Source organism: Cyphellophora attinorum (genome assembly GCF_001299255.1).
Source record: "Cyphellophora attinorum strain CBS 131958 chromosome Unknown Contig17, whole genome shotgun sequence".
NCBI lineage: Eukaryota > Fungi > Ascomycota > Eurotiomycetes > Chaetothyriales > Cyphellophoraceae > Cyphellophora > Cyphellophora attinorum.
In genome coordinates this window covers 233733-249672 of record NW_017253245.1, presented here as the reverse complement: position 1 = coordinate 249672, position 15940 = coordinate 233733, and the positions used below count along the sequence as shown (strand labels likewise).

The 15940-nt window shown below is 53.3% G+C and overlaps 4 protein-coding genes across 4 annotated transcripts; 3 read left to right on the top strand and 1 right to left on the bottom strand.

The window, feature by feature from the left end:
- Nucleotides 1-374: 374 nt before the first annotated feature.
- AB675_5801 (uncharacterized protein) lies at nt 375-3765 on the top strand (the record flags this gene model as incomplete). Its single annotated transcript, XM_018146039.1, has 2 exons — nt 375-3580; nt 3630-3765. The coding sequence occupies 2 exons, from the start codon at nt 375-377 to the stop codon at nt 3763-3765; spliced, it is 3342 nt and encodes a 1113-aa protein (XP_017998859.1).
- Nucleotides 3766-6323: 2558 nt separating this feature from the next.
- AB675_5800 (Zinc finger protein bud20) lies at nt 6324-6690 on the bottom strand (the record flags this gene model as incomplete). Its single annotated transcript, XM_018146038.1, has 2 exons — nt 6324-6591; nt 6641-6690. 2 exons carry the CDS (start codon nt 6688-6690, stop codon nt 6324-6326), a joined length of 318 nt encoding a protein of 105 aa, XP_017998828.1.
- Nucleotides 6691-7549: 859 nt separating this feature from the next.
- AB675_5799 (Aconitate hydratase, mitochondrial) lies at nt 7550-10329 on the top strand (the record flags this gene model as incomplete). The annotated part of the gene is made up of 8 exons (XM_018146035.1): nt 7550-7582; nt 7700-7717; nt 7771-8254; nt 8304-8525; nt 8578-8629; nt 8677-8746; nt 8802-8824; nt 8874-10329. 8 exons carry the CDS (start codon nt 7550-7552, stop codon nt 10327-10329), a joined length of 2358 nt encoding a protein of 785 aa, XP_017998850.1.
- Nucleotides 10330-12258: 1929 nt separating this feature from the next.
- Nucleotides 12259-15796, top strand: AB675_5798 (Calcium-transporting ATPase 3; the record flags this gene model as incomplete). Its single annotated transcript, XM_018146034.1, has 5 exons — nt 12259-12516; nt 12577-12820; nt 12869-12890; nt 12959-13140; nt 13191-15796. The coding sequence occupies 5 exons, from the start codon at nt 12259-12261 to the stop codon at nt 15794-15796; spliced, it is 3312 nt and encodes a 1103-aa protein (XP_017998725.1).
- Nucleotides 15797-15940: the final 144 nt, after the last annotated feature.

The window sequence follows — 15940 nt, the reverse complement described above, 5'->3', positions numbered from 1 at the left end:
CTCCAGGGCTGCCAGGTCAGTCCTCGCCCCTGTTGCTCTCATCATTTTACGGCTGCGCCACAACCTCAAAGTCTTGGCAGTCACTAGCCACAGGTCACTGACGTAGCGGGTTGGGATTGCCAGTGGGATGCGTACACTGGCCTCGAAGATTACGCGGTGTTGGCGCTCGAACTCCGGCTGCACCAAACAGGCCTCCATCGTTGTTGACTGGAATTTCACTGTGTGCCGCAGCCGTCTTCTCGTCACCCCGTGCCGACGGCAATGGGCTGAGCGCAGCCACTTTGTCCCCGTTCCCCCATCTTTGGAGCATGTGAATCGGTTCAGGCTGCATCTATTCACTTTCTCCTGCAAGACCGTGGAAGTCACCCGGCACGATGGTGACACTCAAGAACTCTCTTCCCTATCCGCAATCACCCACGGCTTCAAGTACGCAAGCTGCTTCTATCAGTCCAGCAAACGGCGCCTTGTTTGGGTCTGCGTCGCCAAACACCCAGCAGTCTCAGACTTCCTTCATGGACTCGGATAATCCATGGCAAGATCAGCAACCGACAGCAGGGCCAGAGCAAACAGCCCAGACTTCCAACCACCACCAGCGTAACCATTCCCTCACCAACATCCCACAAGCTCTGAGACCTGGAGGATCGGAACAGGACACGCCTCGTTCCTCGATCGACAGTGGTGAATCCAGGGACTGGTGGGACGACGATGATGCTGGCGATAAGTCTCCTACAAGAAGTCCCGTAAGGACTACGAGAAGCCCTGATCGGAGCCCTGCTCGCAGCATTCCCGATTCTCTAAAGCCGAGACGACCGTCGCCCGCAGTACCTCAGATCCCATCACCGACGAGCATCAAGCGCAAACCACTACCCAGCTCGCAACCTCCACCGGAAGAAAGTAGTCCTCCTCGGCATGACCTTGCCTCAAACAACCCCTTCCGGCATGCCTCGTCTGCCGATGCTCCTCCACCGCCAGCGGCTGCTCCACCTCCGCCCCCGTCATTCGCGCCACCGCCTGTTCCAGAAGCCGATGCCTGGAAGACGGTCGAGCAAGAGCCGGAAGACAAGGGCAAGGCTCCTGTACGAGAGCTGAAACTCGCTGCGTCCATAACAGACTTCTCCCGCATGACAATCGCAGGCAACGTGCCAGATCCTAGTGCCTATCATAAGGTTCAGACACCACAAGAGCGGGACGATCCATGGAAGTCGATGCAAAGTTTACAGGGACCTCCAGTACCACCAGCTCCGCAATTCAACGCGCAGGACAACCCTTGGAAGCAGGCCGGAGGAGCTCAGGACCAGCCCTCGACAGCAGTCCCGGTGAACAACAGCTCTGGTCCACATCAGAGCTCGACAAGGCAGCCGCCATCTATCCCGGCTTCACTGATTCCAGGGTCACACGAAAGTCAACAACAAGAATCAGAAGGGTCCTGGCCGCCAGACCAGAGTAGCCATGAAACAAGAATAGCGAGTCAACGGCCACCAAGGCTATCAGTCACTTCACAAGGAGGACAGGAAAGTGGAATAATACGACTACCAGAAAGAAGAAGTCATTCGCCGTTGGGCCCAGGTAGTGGCCGGTCCCAAGCAGAGCCGTCATTGTTAGACGACGAAGAGTTCGATGCACCAGAACCGATGGGGCCAAATCAGGGCAACAGTCAGCAGCACGGGGAGATATACGCACCGCCACCAGGACCACCTCTAATTCGTGGCCAGCTAATCAACAACGGAGAAGGCGTACCACCACCCAAGCCACCGCGACCGGCTGTCATCACGACGCCGTTATCAGATGCAGATCGGGCCAAGCTCGACGAGCAAAGGGGCGAGACCTATCAGATCAAGCACTTCAATTGGTTTGATCATGGCTCCGGACGACTCAGACGGTCCTCCATGCTCACACAAAACAAGAATGGCCCTTGTCCTCTCCTGGCGCTGGTCAATGCTCTGATTCTAGGCGCTAGAGATGAGTCTCAAGCAGCCCTCGACGATGCGCTTCGTGCTAGAGAGCAAGTATCGCTGGGGCTCATCATTGAGACCTTAATGGACGAACTCATCCAGCGAAGTAACAATCAGGCAATAGACGTGGAGGAGATCAGTGCTTTTCTGATGCGACTCCGAACAGGCATGAACGCCAACCCGCGATTTATTCCTGTGCGAGAGCCTCCTCCGAATTTGATGGATGCTAGGCATTCTATGCTAGATATGCCTCAACAGCAGAGGTCACAGATCACTGCCGGCGGATTCGAAGCTACTGGAGATATCAAGTTATACGGCTCTTTCAACGTTCCTCTTCTACATGGGTGGATACCCGACACAGGATCCGATGCTGAGCAAGCATTTTCACGGTCAGCGCAGACGTATGAGGATGCCCAAGCTATACAATTTAATGAAGAGGAGCTGGAGTATAAACTTACAAGAGATGGACTCAACCAGGATGAGCAGCGCGTGTGGGAAGATATCACGTCCATCAAGAACTTTTTCAGACTACATCCCACGCAACTTACAGAGACGGGCTTGGGAAGAATCCAGCAGTCGCTGTCATCTGGGTCGTTCGCCATCTTGTTTCGGAATGACCACTTCAGCACAATTTATAAGCATCCACAATCCGGCCAACTCTTCACCTTGATCACGGATGCTGGCTATGCGGATAGAGACGAGATCATCTGGGAGTCGCTTGTTGACATAAGCGGGAGAGGCAACGACTTTTTCTCCGGCGACTTCATGCCCGTCTCACACCATCAGGCGAACAACATGTCATCAGATACACAACATCTCACCGTTAACGATCCAATCAACGCGCCACTCTCGCCCCAAGAGCAACAAGAACAACATGATGCTGACTTCGCGATGGCCCTGCAGCTCCAAGAGGAAGAAGAGCAGCGCCAACGCGCCGAACAAGCTCGCCGCCGCAGATCCGGTCCGAACGCTTCTTCAGGGGGCAGCAATGCCGGACTCCAGCCCGGTCGCTCACCCCGTGGCTCTTCTACCGGAAACATTCCAATAACGCTCACCAGCTCCAACCAGTCAGTATCCGACAGGCCAGAGAACCGTCCGACCGTACCGCCTCGCCGGTCGCAAGGGCCGCCAGCAGTGAATCGCCCAGCAGATGCAAACGATGAAGACGCGCCGCCTGCTTATGAAGAGGCAGCTAAGGGACGACCCTACATTCCGCCTGTCGGCAGTCCGCTGCATCCCACTGCTGGACCTGGGGCTGAATCGAGTGTCAGTCCTATGAGCAGCAGTGCACAACTTACGGGCACCATCGGCGGCAATGGCCCCAGCAGTAGCAGTAATAACTTATCGGCGCACCCACCAGGGCCAAACGCGCCCTACTATGGCAGCGGGTCGGGTGGGCCGCAGCAGAGGCCAGGCCATGGTCGTATACTGTCGAGTAATGCTGGACGCCCGGGAGGGTTGAGTGCGTACCAGGATCAGGCTTCGACGCCGACGCAGGGTATGCCGCCGGCAGGGTGGAGCGGGAGGCAGCCGTCGTATGGGAGCATGCCGGGGAGTTATCAGCATGTAGGAGCGACGGCTGGGGAGGGCGCTAGTGGGAGAAGAAGGCGAGGGGATTGCGTAGTCATGTAGTCGATTGGCATGTAGCGAACGTCAAGGTCTGACAGGGCTTGACAGGTCTTACCCGCATCTGGCGGACTGGTTCGTATGCTCCGTCTTTGGTGGAAAAATCAGTTCGGCGTTTCGGACCGGTCTCAGACCGCACGGCACCACTGGGAATATCAACGAGGGCATGATAGCGAGGTCCACATAATACATCTGCATCACACGAAGGCTCTAACAGAGCCGAATTTTTTCCTTCCATGGCCTGAAATGTTTACCTGGCTATCGCAAAAAGTGCTGCCCATTATGGTCTTCTCGGCCAGGGAGGGCGCTGAGGCCCTGGCACTGATACGCTGATTGACTTATTGTGCTTGAGATGAGCCTTACTTGAGCGTCTGTGCGAACAATTTGTACCTGGTGGACTTTTTAGCCAGAGAGGCCGCTGTAAGAAGAACGCCCAGTAATTCTTCAGCCATGCGTCGCCCAGCGTGTGCAGCAGTGTCAGTCTACGATTCTCTCCGCTGGTGAGTCGGCTAGATATGAACCATTGCTGCTGCTGTCAACCGGTCTCTCTACACAGGAATATATCATCTGCAAGACCGGATGACACGACTTTCGCGCGCCAACAGCTGGCCTCGCACGTCCTTCCCTTAGACAAAGACAGCAGAAGCACAAGGACTGACGAGCTCGTCGAGATGCCGTGAAGCGCGCACAAAGGTGCGGGAAGGCGCTTCGCCAACCCTTTTCACACAGTCATCCGGTCTAGTCTGGACTCTACCGAGACCGGCTGACAAGGGGATGAGCCCACGATCGGATGACACGCTCACGTCCCGCTGGCGCCTTCCTTACTCATTCGTCTTACACTAGGCAACTGCCGTAGGCCCATACAGCAATCGCTCCTCCTCATCAATGTGCATTGACGTGACCGCCACGAGCGGCAGGTGCGTCAGCCAGCACCTGCCACGGCTACCGGCCACGTCAACCGGCTCAGAGAAGTCTACCTAAGACCGGATGACTGGATCTCCTCAAGACTCTCAACTGGTATATACTCTGCAAACATACGGTCCTTTTCGTCCGGTCCAGCTCACACCCCTCTCGAGTGCATACTCGTTGACTCGAGGGGTTCTGCAACACAGTAACCTCTCCTCCGTTTATCTGAGCAGACCATTTACTGCCAGGCAAAGACCAATGTCAGAAAGCTCCAAGGACGACTTCAGCTGCGTCTGAGTAGCGGCAGTGATGACTCCCAGGCCGCGGACATAGACATGTGACAGTTCAGAGGTTCACCCATTCGTCTGAACGGAGTGAATTGTCACTCACTGTACAACTGAGTCTGCACTCTCTCTGCCGCACTTGGTGGGTCACGAGGAGCACACTGATGGCTCGCCTCATGCTGACCCTGTATCCATCGCGTCCGGCACAGAGTACTGCAGTCAGAGCAGCTGATCTAGTGTCTCTAGACTCGCGAGACAAGACGATGGCACAGGATCATCTCTCCAAGTGTGAAAGCTTGAATGGGCAGTCTTAAACATTTGTGCCAACTGTTGAAGCAAGCGTTTAGACAGATTAATGTACAAGATAACCTTAAATAAGGCGAGCACTATTGTAGACACCTTGAAAGCGCGAATGAGCTCCCACACCAATACTGTAATTAGTGAAAGCTGTTGAAGCTTGAGATAAGCACTGATAACAGAGCAGAAGTTAGAGACCATGTTATAGAAGTGTCGTAGCCGCTTCTTGGGCGAACGCGTTGTTATTATTGCAGCTTGGAGATGCAGCGTGCCTTCAAAGCAGTCCAAGTGCACAGTAAAAACTAGTTGCTCAAGTGTCGCCTGCACGGAGTTAGGACGACACAAGGATGACTTCTGACCGTTTGCAAGTTGGAGGCCTACACGACGTACATAATAAGTCACCCCAAGGTACGATGTATGACGGGTCTGGGCCACGTTAACTATGGATATGCAAGGTGCACGCAAGTTGACCCACAGATCTCCACCTACTTGGCCACTACCAGATATCACAACCAAGTCATATTCTCCTCAGGAACCAGACAACGACGGCCACCAGCAGGTACTCTGGCGCTTCCGTCCCATATCTTCATCATTCAATAAAAGCTCAGTCCGAGGCATAGCCTGTATCGCACATATATTGAGCCAAAACCCAGTGGAGAAGGCCGTATCGATTCTGCAGCAGAATGAAATGCCGGGTCTCATGACTCAATGGCAAGGACTTCCGTGATAGTATCGCCGCACGCCATGGATTGGAGCAGGCGTAGCTGCTGCCTATGAGCCGAACAGATGGTTGCGTCACGCTTAGCGGCACCTCAACACATTCTTGATGGCTGCTTAAAGCCACTCAGATGTTCCGAAGGAGATCAAAGTGCCGCCGTGAGAGTTCCGCGTACGGAATGATTTTCGGATCTGATCAGGTGCCTGAATAGTGGTTCGGCAAGATTCCGAGGCGGTCTGCCTTCCTTGCCAAGGCCTGAGATTATGGGCTTTCTTTCCACGCATGACTGCAATAGCCAGTGACTCATTGCGCTCACGACACTACTATCATGCTTTGCGACCGTCTGGACAGTCGTGGCCGCATTTTCGTGGTTGTGGCATTTTCATCGGGTTGCCCCGAGCACCACCGAAATGAAGCGCCGAACCATTTCGGTACCCGCGGGTAGAGAAGCTGCTTTTGTGTCGCTCTAGCCCGGCAATAACCCAGCATGGCTGATCCGTGGCTGTTTCCATGTCGATTCCGTATCGATCGACCCCGTCTTCATCCCTTATTGCCGTTGTCAGTGCCAAGACCTACCGCCGCCTCAGCCAATTTTTGCGTGTGAGATTCTTCTTTCAGATCTCTGATGCGGCGCTTGTGAGCCTTGCCTCTTCGATGCTCGCTCAGGTTGTGAGCATCTGAGAAGTACTTGGCGCATTGTATGCAGTAATGGGCTCCCAAGCCTGGTAGATCCTCAGCGGCTTTCGATTCCTTATGTTGTGCTAGATGTCGTGGGTTCTTCAAATCCTCCTTGACTTGATCAAGACCCCTATCGACTCGTCAGTGGCAGCCGCATATAGTCGAGCAAGAGTACTGACCGCTTATGTCGTTTGGTTTTCACCATGCGTCGAGCGGCATGAGAGGTCATAGTGACAAGACTTCTACGACAAAATCACTCTTGTTACGGACGATGGTGGCAGGTGATGCACAGACGATACTATGTCCCGAAAATAATGTACAGATGCCGAGGTCATTGGCCGATGACTTGAATCGCGTTGAAGAAATTTCTCGTGCAAGAGGCCACTTTTTTCGCGGAGCGGAATGGAGTCAACGGGATAACGTCTCCCAACCAATTGGGTACAAGCAGAAAGGCATGAATCAGCCTTGCTTGTCTCGGGCAAACGGCGAAGGTGCCGGATCGCTTGGGTTGCCAAAATGCCTCAATTCTCGGGTGCAGAACTTCTGCAGCAGTGCGAAGGAGTAGACGGTGGGCGAAGACAATGCTGTGCGCGAACGCAGGTCTGTGAGAGAGGATAATCTGGCGAAGTGAATATGAGAACGGAAGCAGTGTAAGCATGAAGTGGACGGGAAGTTGCTATGACCTCAAACCTTCCAAGCATCTAGCCTATTTGGGCGGTGTCTGCAGACCAAACAATTTTGAGATCGTGCTTTCCCAGTCGCTGCGATGGGAACGAGGTCATTGAGATAAAGCTTTATACAGCGTGCCTTACCAGCCTGTTGACATCTGTCATCCTTGTGATTTCCGAGAGAAACGACTGCCAGTGAAGTCAAGCACGACAAGAGCAACGAAAATCCCCAGGCTGTGAGCATCCGGGCCTCGGGCCAATCGCGTGGCTGTTGAAGCTCATCCCAGGCTCGGCTTGCGTTTCTGAAAGCAACTCTGCAAGCTTCACATCGACTTCCTTCTGCTTTCCTTTCCTGCGTCCCTCTCCACTCCTCTTTATCCTATTGCTACACATCAAGCAGAGCTTCGCATAGTCGCAAGCATGCTGTCGCCCGCTCGCCTGGCGGCCCGCCTGGTAAGTACATTCACAGCCCCTCCATCCAAGCCGCAAAACATGTGCATTTCTCCGCACTGCTGCTCTTCAAAGATAACGCCGTGTTTGTCTGAGCGTGGGCTAACGTTCGCATGATAGGGCTTGAGCAAAGCAGCAGTGAGTAAATAGGCGGTTATAGGGTGTAAAGCTCTACTAACGCTCCATGACAGCCTCTGCGAGGTGCTCTCAGAGCTGGCTATGCCTCCGTCTCCGATCCTCCTCTCGATAAGAAGGTCGAGATGACGATACACGAGAAAGGCCATTATATCAACTACAAGAAGATGTCCGAGAACCTGTCTGTCGTTCGATCCCGACTGAACCGTCCGCTCACATACGCCGAGAAAATTCTCTATGGCCACCTTGACAACCCGCATGAACAAGATATCGAACGTGGTGTTTCGTACTTGAAGTTGCGACCTGATCGAGTAGCCTGCCAGGATGCCACTGCTCAGATGGCTATTCTGCAGTTCATGTCGGCCGGCATGCCCTCAGTTGCGACGCCCACTACCGTGCATTGTGACCACTTGATCGAGGCACAGATCGGTGGCGAGAAGGATCTGTCAAGAGCTATCGATATCAACAAGGAGGTCTACGATTTTCTGTCAAGTGCCTGCGCGAAGTACAACATTGGCTTCTGGAAGCCAGGCTCTGGAAGTGCGTTCAAACGCCCCAATCAACGAAATTAGGCTGACCTCAGCTCTAGTTATTCACCAGGTCGTTATCGAGAACTACGCCTTCCCCGGTGGTCTCATGATTGGCACTGACTCTCACACACCCAATGCTGGAGGTCTTGGCATGATTGCTGTTGGTGTCGGTGGAGCCGATGCTGTGGACGTTATGGCGAATCTGCCTTGGGAGCTCAAAGCACCGAAGATTATTGGTGTCAAATTGACTGGCGAGATGTCTGGCTGGACTGCACCGAAAGGTAAGGGAGAAGCGCTGCGAAGATCCCCGAATGACATACTGATTGTGATCAGATATCATTCTCAAGGTTGCTGGTGAGCTCACTGTCAAGGGTGGAACCGGAGCGTAAGTCATCTCGAGTTGTCAAGCGAGAAGGTGCTGATCATCTGCAGAATTGTCGAATACTATGGTCCCGGCGTGAACACTCTATCTTGCACGGGTATGGGCACAATCTGCAACATGGTACGTCGCGCTTTCTAATGAGACACTACGAACGTGTTTTGGCTGACAGTTACAGGGAGCCGAGATCGGCGCGACAACGTGCGTGGAAGACTACCAAACTATTGAACCTCACTGACTCTGTCTCTAGGTCTATCTTCCCCTTCAACGACCGCATGTACGATTACTTGGCAGCGACAAAGCGCAAGGAAATCGGAGACTTCGCTCGAAGCTATGGTCACGAACTCAAGGAGGACCAGGGCGCCGAATATGACCAGCATCTCGAGATCAATCTTTCTGAACTCGAGCCACATATCAACGGCCCTTTCACTCCGGATCTCGCAACGCCAATCTCCAAATTCAAGGACGCAGTGGCTGAGAACAACTGGCCTCAAGAGTTGAAGGTTGGCTTGATCGGGTCGTGCACCAACAGCTCATACGAGGACATGTCACGTGCGGCTTCCATCGCACAGGATGCTATGGACCATGGTGTCAAGGCAAAGTCGCTGTTCACCGTCACTCCCGGTTCAGAACAAATCCGAGCCACCATCGAACGTGATGGTCAGCTCAAGACTCTTGAGGAGTTCGGTGGCATCATTCTTGCAAACGCGTGTGGCCCTTGCATTGGACAATGGGATCGCAAGGACGTCAAGAAGGGAGAAGCCAACTCGATCCTGAGCTCCTACAACCGCAACTTTACTGGTCGAAACGATGCAAACCCAGCAACTCACTCGTTCGTGACGTCACCTGACCTCGTTGTGGCACTCACTATCGCTGGCGACCTGAACTTCAACCCTCTTACCGATACTCTCAAGGACAAGGATGGCAAGGAGTTCAAGCTTAAGCCACCAACCGGCGACGGTCTCCCATCTCGTGGCTACGATCCCGGCCGCAACACATATCAAGCTCCTCCTGAAGACCGATCATCTGTTCAAGTTCAGGTTTCGCCGTCATCCGATCGACTACAGGTCCTCAACGGCTTCCAAGCATGGGACGGTAAGGATTTGACTGATATGCCTATCCTCATCAAGGCAAAGGGCAAGACTACAACCGATCACATCTCGATGGCTGGACCTTGGCTCAAGTACCGTGGTCATCTCGACAACATCTCGAATAACATGTTGATTGGCGCAATCAATGCGGAGAACGGTGAGGCCAATAAAGTGAAGAATGCTTTCACCGGCGAATACGATGCCGTCCCAGCCACTGCCCGCGCTTACAAGAAGGACGGCATCAAGTGGGTGGTCATCGGTGACTCCAACTACGGCGAGGGCAGCTCTCGTGAGCACGCCGCTCTTGAGCCTCGTCACCTTGGTGGCTCAGCAATTGTTGTCCGAAGCTTTGCTCGTATCCACGAGACCAACCTCAAGAAGCAGGGTATGCTTCCGCTCACGTTCGCCAACCCTGCCGACTACGATAAGATCAATCCTGACGATAAAGTTGACATTCTCGCCACGAAGCTCGCAGTCGGCAAGCCCGTCACCATGAAGGTTCACCCCAAGAGCGGTGAGGCATGGGACTGCGAACTTCAGCACACTTTCAACGAGGGACAGATCAAGTGGTTCAAGGATGGCAGCGCTCTCAACACGATGGCTAAGTCTTCGTAAGGTTAAGAGATGTGCGCCGCCCGGATTTGGTGATCGTACAGAAGCAGACGTAGCGGCCATGAGCGACATCGGTGTTTGCATGTCAACAGCCTGAGCAGATTGAAGTTGGCACCACGAGGAGGACTTTGGCGCGGAGTGTCTTCATTAGCGATTCCTATACCAGCAAACCAAGTCTATATATCCATGTTGTTCGCTTTCGCATTCCCACGTATTCTTGTGTTGCATGTCGTCTATATTCCATGGCTTTGATCTCGACGTGTATCTGTGGTCTGACCGCCTAAGACTGCCACCTGATTACGCGTGAAGAGGCTTGACACCGTCCTTGTCCTGGCCCAGTATAGCTCAGCAACGTTTTTCTGAAGTGAGGCTTGCCAACTGTCCTACGAGGAATGCATGGAACTGGGTTTCCTTCCGTACTAGCTGGTTTCGCCAGTCGTTCCTTCCCTTGTTGCATGTCACGCTGTAAGCGGCAGTCACGACCTACCATCCGCGACTTCCTCCCAGTACCTGATACCCAAAGCTTCTTTCTACATCGCCCGGAGCCCTTGATAGTGAACTACCTTATAAAATGAGGCCGTCAAGTGCAAGTCACAAATCTGTTTCATGGCAAATTTCACTGACAGTCAATATTTCCGTCGTGGCTGCTGGATTAATACCATTGACCTGAGCGCCGACGAGCGCCGACAATATCTGACGCTGCTGATAGTCAACGCTCATCGTTGCTTAGGTAGTGATTTTGTTGTCATCTTCAAAGTTAATGGGCAAAATCAGCATCTTGCGGACGTAGCACGAACTTGTCCGCGATCTATACAGCTGCGGGTTCCTTAGCATTTGCTTACCATGCCTGTGCCATCTTACAGCACTAAGGATTCAACAAGAAACGTTGAGCTGTCCATGCGGGAACACGGCTCGGCGTCACCTTGGCGAATGCATCTTCTGCACCATGGCGTGATCTCTTATCAGCGGAATTTGCAGTCAGGTGCGTGATTGGCATACAAAACCGAGGGTACAGCGGAAAGTCGTCCTGCTCAACCACCGTGGGCCGATGGGTGACAGACTTTCCATTGCCACCCAAGCGCGCCAAGTAACTTGGCGGCCTCAGCGTGCTCCTCGGCGGTATGCGGGGCCAATCGCTCTAACGCGTCGGTAAGCACGGCGTGTTTTCATCACGATCGCATTTTTCTTCGCGAGCAGCTCATTTGTGTCCATCGTTCGCCACGGCAGGTAAGACAGTAAAAGTTCCGCATGCCTGCAATGCTGTCGCACGTTATGTGACAGCTGGTCTGCCTGCATCGATTTCTGGTAAGCTCAACCGATGCGCCGATCGAGGGAAAGGAAGACTTCATTAAGGTAATAAGCCAAGGGGTCTTCTAGCCTTTTGACTTCGCCGTGCACGCCTACACTGCACCGACGAATTCTTGGCTATTGTCATCAACCCCGTCCTATCCTACCACAGCAGCCATGCAACACTCGTTCGTATCAATCAACGGACGCCTCCACGCCTTGGCTTCAAGGTCAGAGTCTTCTACGCGTGGCTTGGCTCTTGGCCGCTGCTGTGTTTCTCGCTTCTGATGGCTTCACAATGGAGTCTGCCCAGGCTGTCTTCCGAAGAGCCTTGCGTAAAGGCCATATGAGTTCATCGGTGCTCACTTATGAACAAAGTATATAGGTATTGTATCGCGGGGCAAAGTACCAAGCCTTTCTCTTTTCCTTACCCAACAAGCAGCTCGAGGCCGCGATCAAATCGTCTCAAATTTACCAGACGACAGTTCTAGCATATCCTCCCTAGTTGATGTCGATGTTCGCTGCTGCAGTTATTACCAGACTACCTCCTTAGCGTATATTAAATCACTACCAACAGAATCTACAGCGATCGCACAGAGAAACTCGAATCCAGAGAACGAAGCTCGCGAGAGCGTGTCCGACAACATGGGCAAGGACAAGGAACTTCAGCAGAAGCTCGCCAACCACAAATCTGGCCAGAGCAATGAGCCGATGTCCGCTCCAGCTCACAGCTTGACTTTCAACGATGTCTGCCAGCAGCTTCAGTCCAGCGCAGACGATGGCTTGACACCAGAAGACGCAAAGAAACGCCTCGAACAATACGGCAAAAACGAGCTCGACAATGGACCTGGGGTGAACCCGGTCCGAATCCTGGTCCGTCAGGTCGCGAACGCCATGATGCTGGTAAGCAGAGTCTCATCATTCCTGCGCGACCGCAGATGTACTGACTGATGTCCTTTACAGGTGCTTCTCTTGGCCATGGGCGTTTCTTTTGGAATTGGCTCTTACATTGAGGGCGGTGTCGTAGCTGGAATCATTTTCCTCAACATTGTCATCGGTTTCATGCAGGAGTACTCAGCAGAAAAGACCATGGATTCACTGCGATCCTTGTCTTCACCGACCTCGAGCGTTATCAGAAATGGCGATGGAATTGTGGTTCCCACCATTGAAGTGGTGCCTGGCGACATGGTTGAACTGAAAACCGGAGGTGAGTAGCGATAATGAGAAGCCGCAACGGTGTGCTGACAATTTACAGATACTGTTCCAGCTGACATCAGGTATGAATCCGAGGCGTCATCATGCCACCAAGTATACTATGAATGTGACAGCTAACGGGACCTTTTAGGCTTTTGGAGGTGTCCAACTTCGAAACAGACGAGGCGTTGCTCACCGGAGAGTCATTGCCAGTCGAGAAGAATGCTGAAGAAACCTTTAATGAAGATACCGGTCCTGGAGATCGCCTCAATGTCGCCTACTCTTCATCAACGGTGACCAAGGGTCGTGCCCGGGGCATGGTTTTCGCTACCGGTACGTACATCCCTTCTGACTACAGGCCAACCTTTACTGACTCTGACCAGGCATGTACACCGAAATCGGCACTATCGCCGCTGCTCTACGTGGGCAGAACCAGCGCGTTCGACAACCAAAGGTCTCGAGGGATGGCAAGGTCCATATCCATCGCAAGGCCCAGGCTTATGGTCTCACTGTTGGCGACTTTGTCGGCGCTTTTTTGGGCGTCAATGTCGGCACGCCTCTTCAACGAAAACTGTCCCAGCTTGCTATCGGTCTCTTTGGAATAGCCGTGGTTTTCGCTATCATCTGCCTGGCTGCCAACGAGTTTCAGAATAATCGCGAGGTCATCATTTACGCTGTGGCTACTGGCTTGTCTATGATTCCTGCTTCGCTCATTGTCGTCTTGACGATCACTATGGCTGCTGGGACAAAGCGCATGGTGCAGCGCCATGTCATCGTACGCAAGCTCAACGCTCTCGAGGCACTGGGTGCCGTCACAGACATCTGTTCCGACAAGACTGGTACGCTCACTCAGGGACGCATGGTTGTTCGCAAGGCCTGGATTCCCGCGAAGGGAACGTACTCTGTTGGCGAGAGCAGCGAGCCATTCAACCCGACTATGGGTGACTTGTTCCACCAAGTAAACGATCCAACCGCGGACGACGAGGACAGCGAGTACGATGTGCCTCCCGAGGAGGATGATCGCAAGACTTATGATCAGCTTTTGGAGAACAATCTGCCTTTGGAAGAATTCCTCAAGGTCGCCTCGCTTGCTAACTTAGCTACGGTGTACAAATCTACTGACCACGAAGGTTGGACTGCTCGCGGTGATCCCACCGAAATCGCTATTCAAGTCTTCGCATCTCGCTTCGACTGGAACCGAAAGGGCAAGGTCGAAGGAGACAACCCAGCTTGGAAGCTCATCACCGAATATCCATTCTCGTCGGATGTGAAGAAGATGTCCGTAATCTTCGAAGACACACAATCGAAGAAGCAGTTTGCCCTCACAAAAGGCGCCGTCGAACGCGTCCTCGATTCTTGCGTCAAAGTTGACTTATCTGGCGACGATGAACTCATCGACATCACCTCGGACTTCAAGGAGAAAGTTCTCGCCAACATGGAAGCTCTCGCAAGTCAAGGATTGCGTGTTCTTGCGCTCGCATCGAAGCCATGGGATGGCGAGCACGACACATCCGACGACACCCGGGCGAAGATCGAGAATGACTTGACCCTACGAGGGCTTGTCGGTCTCTACGATCCCCCACGTCCGGAATCCAGGGATGCTGTCAAGCGCTGTCACCGTGCCGGAGTCGGCGTGCACATGCTCACCGGCGACCACCCCGGCACTGCTCTGGCAATCGCTAAGCAGATCGGAATCGTGCCTGAGAAACTCGGCAATTTGTCCAGTGAGGTCAACCGCATTATGGTCACCACTGCAGCACAATTCGACAAGCTCACAGATGACGAGATCGACGCTATGCCGGTGCTGCCGCTTGTTATCGCTCGCTGTGCGCCTCAGACCAAAGTCCGTATGATCGAGGCACTGCATCGACGAGACCTCTTCTGTGGAATGACGGGCGATGGCGTAAACGATTCGCCATCACTAAAGCGCGCAGATGTTGGCATCGCTATGGGCCAAGCTGGGTCTGACGTCGCCAAGGACGCATCCGATATCATTCTCACGGACGACAACTTCGCTTCCATTCTCAACGCAATCGAGGAAGGCAGACGTATTTTCGACAACATCCAGAAGTTTGTGCTGCATTTACTTGCCCAGAACATCGCTCAGGCTGCAACTCTGCTCATTGGGTTGGCTTTCAAGGATCAGACCAATATCTCCGTGTTCCCACTCGCGCCTGTACAAATCATGTGGATCATCATGGTAACCTCCGGTCTGCCTGACATGGGTCTTGGTCTCGAGATCGCTGCGCCGGACATCTTGTCGAGGCCACCACAGAACCTGAAACGAGGCATTTTCACCAACGAGCTGCTCATTGACATCATGGTTTACGGCGCATGGATGGCATGTCTCTGCCTCGCATCTTTCACTATCGTCATGTGGGGGTTCGGCGATGGAAACCTCGGCGCGGGAACCTGCAACGACACTTACTCTGCAGACTGCGACACAGTCTTCCGAGCGCGCGCTACGACGTTCGTCAGCATGACCTGGTTTTCCCTCTTCCTCGCATGGGAGCTCATCAACTTCCGCCGCTCCTTCTTCCGCATGCAGCCGAAGTCAAAGCTGTATTTTACGCAGTGGATTCACGACGTCTGGCGCAACAAGTTCTTGTTCTACTCGGTCATGTTCGGGTTCGTGTCCATCTTTGCACTGCTGTACATTCCTGTCATCAACCATGATGTGTTCAAGCACACTGGGATTAGCTGGGAGTGGGGTGTAATTATTGTGGAGGCCGTGTTGTTCTTTGGAGGTATCGAGGCGTGGAAATGGGCGAAGAGAGTGTACCTGAGAAGGCGGGCGGTGAAGAAGGGTGGTGGGCAGATGAGGAGGTTGAGCTCAGTGGTATTTGATCAGTATGCGGGGATTAGGCCTGGTGATGGTGCGCGAGATGCTGATGGGGGTGATGAGAGTAGTGAGCGAACGGCCACTGAGGGGAGGGATGTGGAGAAGGGGGTTGCGACGGATAGGGACGTCGAGAAGGGTGGTGCTTGAGGGTATTTTTAATTGTAGCAAATAACATGCTGGCTTTTTAAGGAGCATGGTTCAGAATAGATATCATACGGATCTTCACTGTCGAAGATCACATCACAGACCCGGCAAAGAGGTGTTGTCTTTTCGAATAGTCTATGGTGTTCG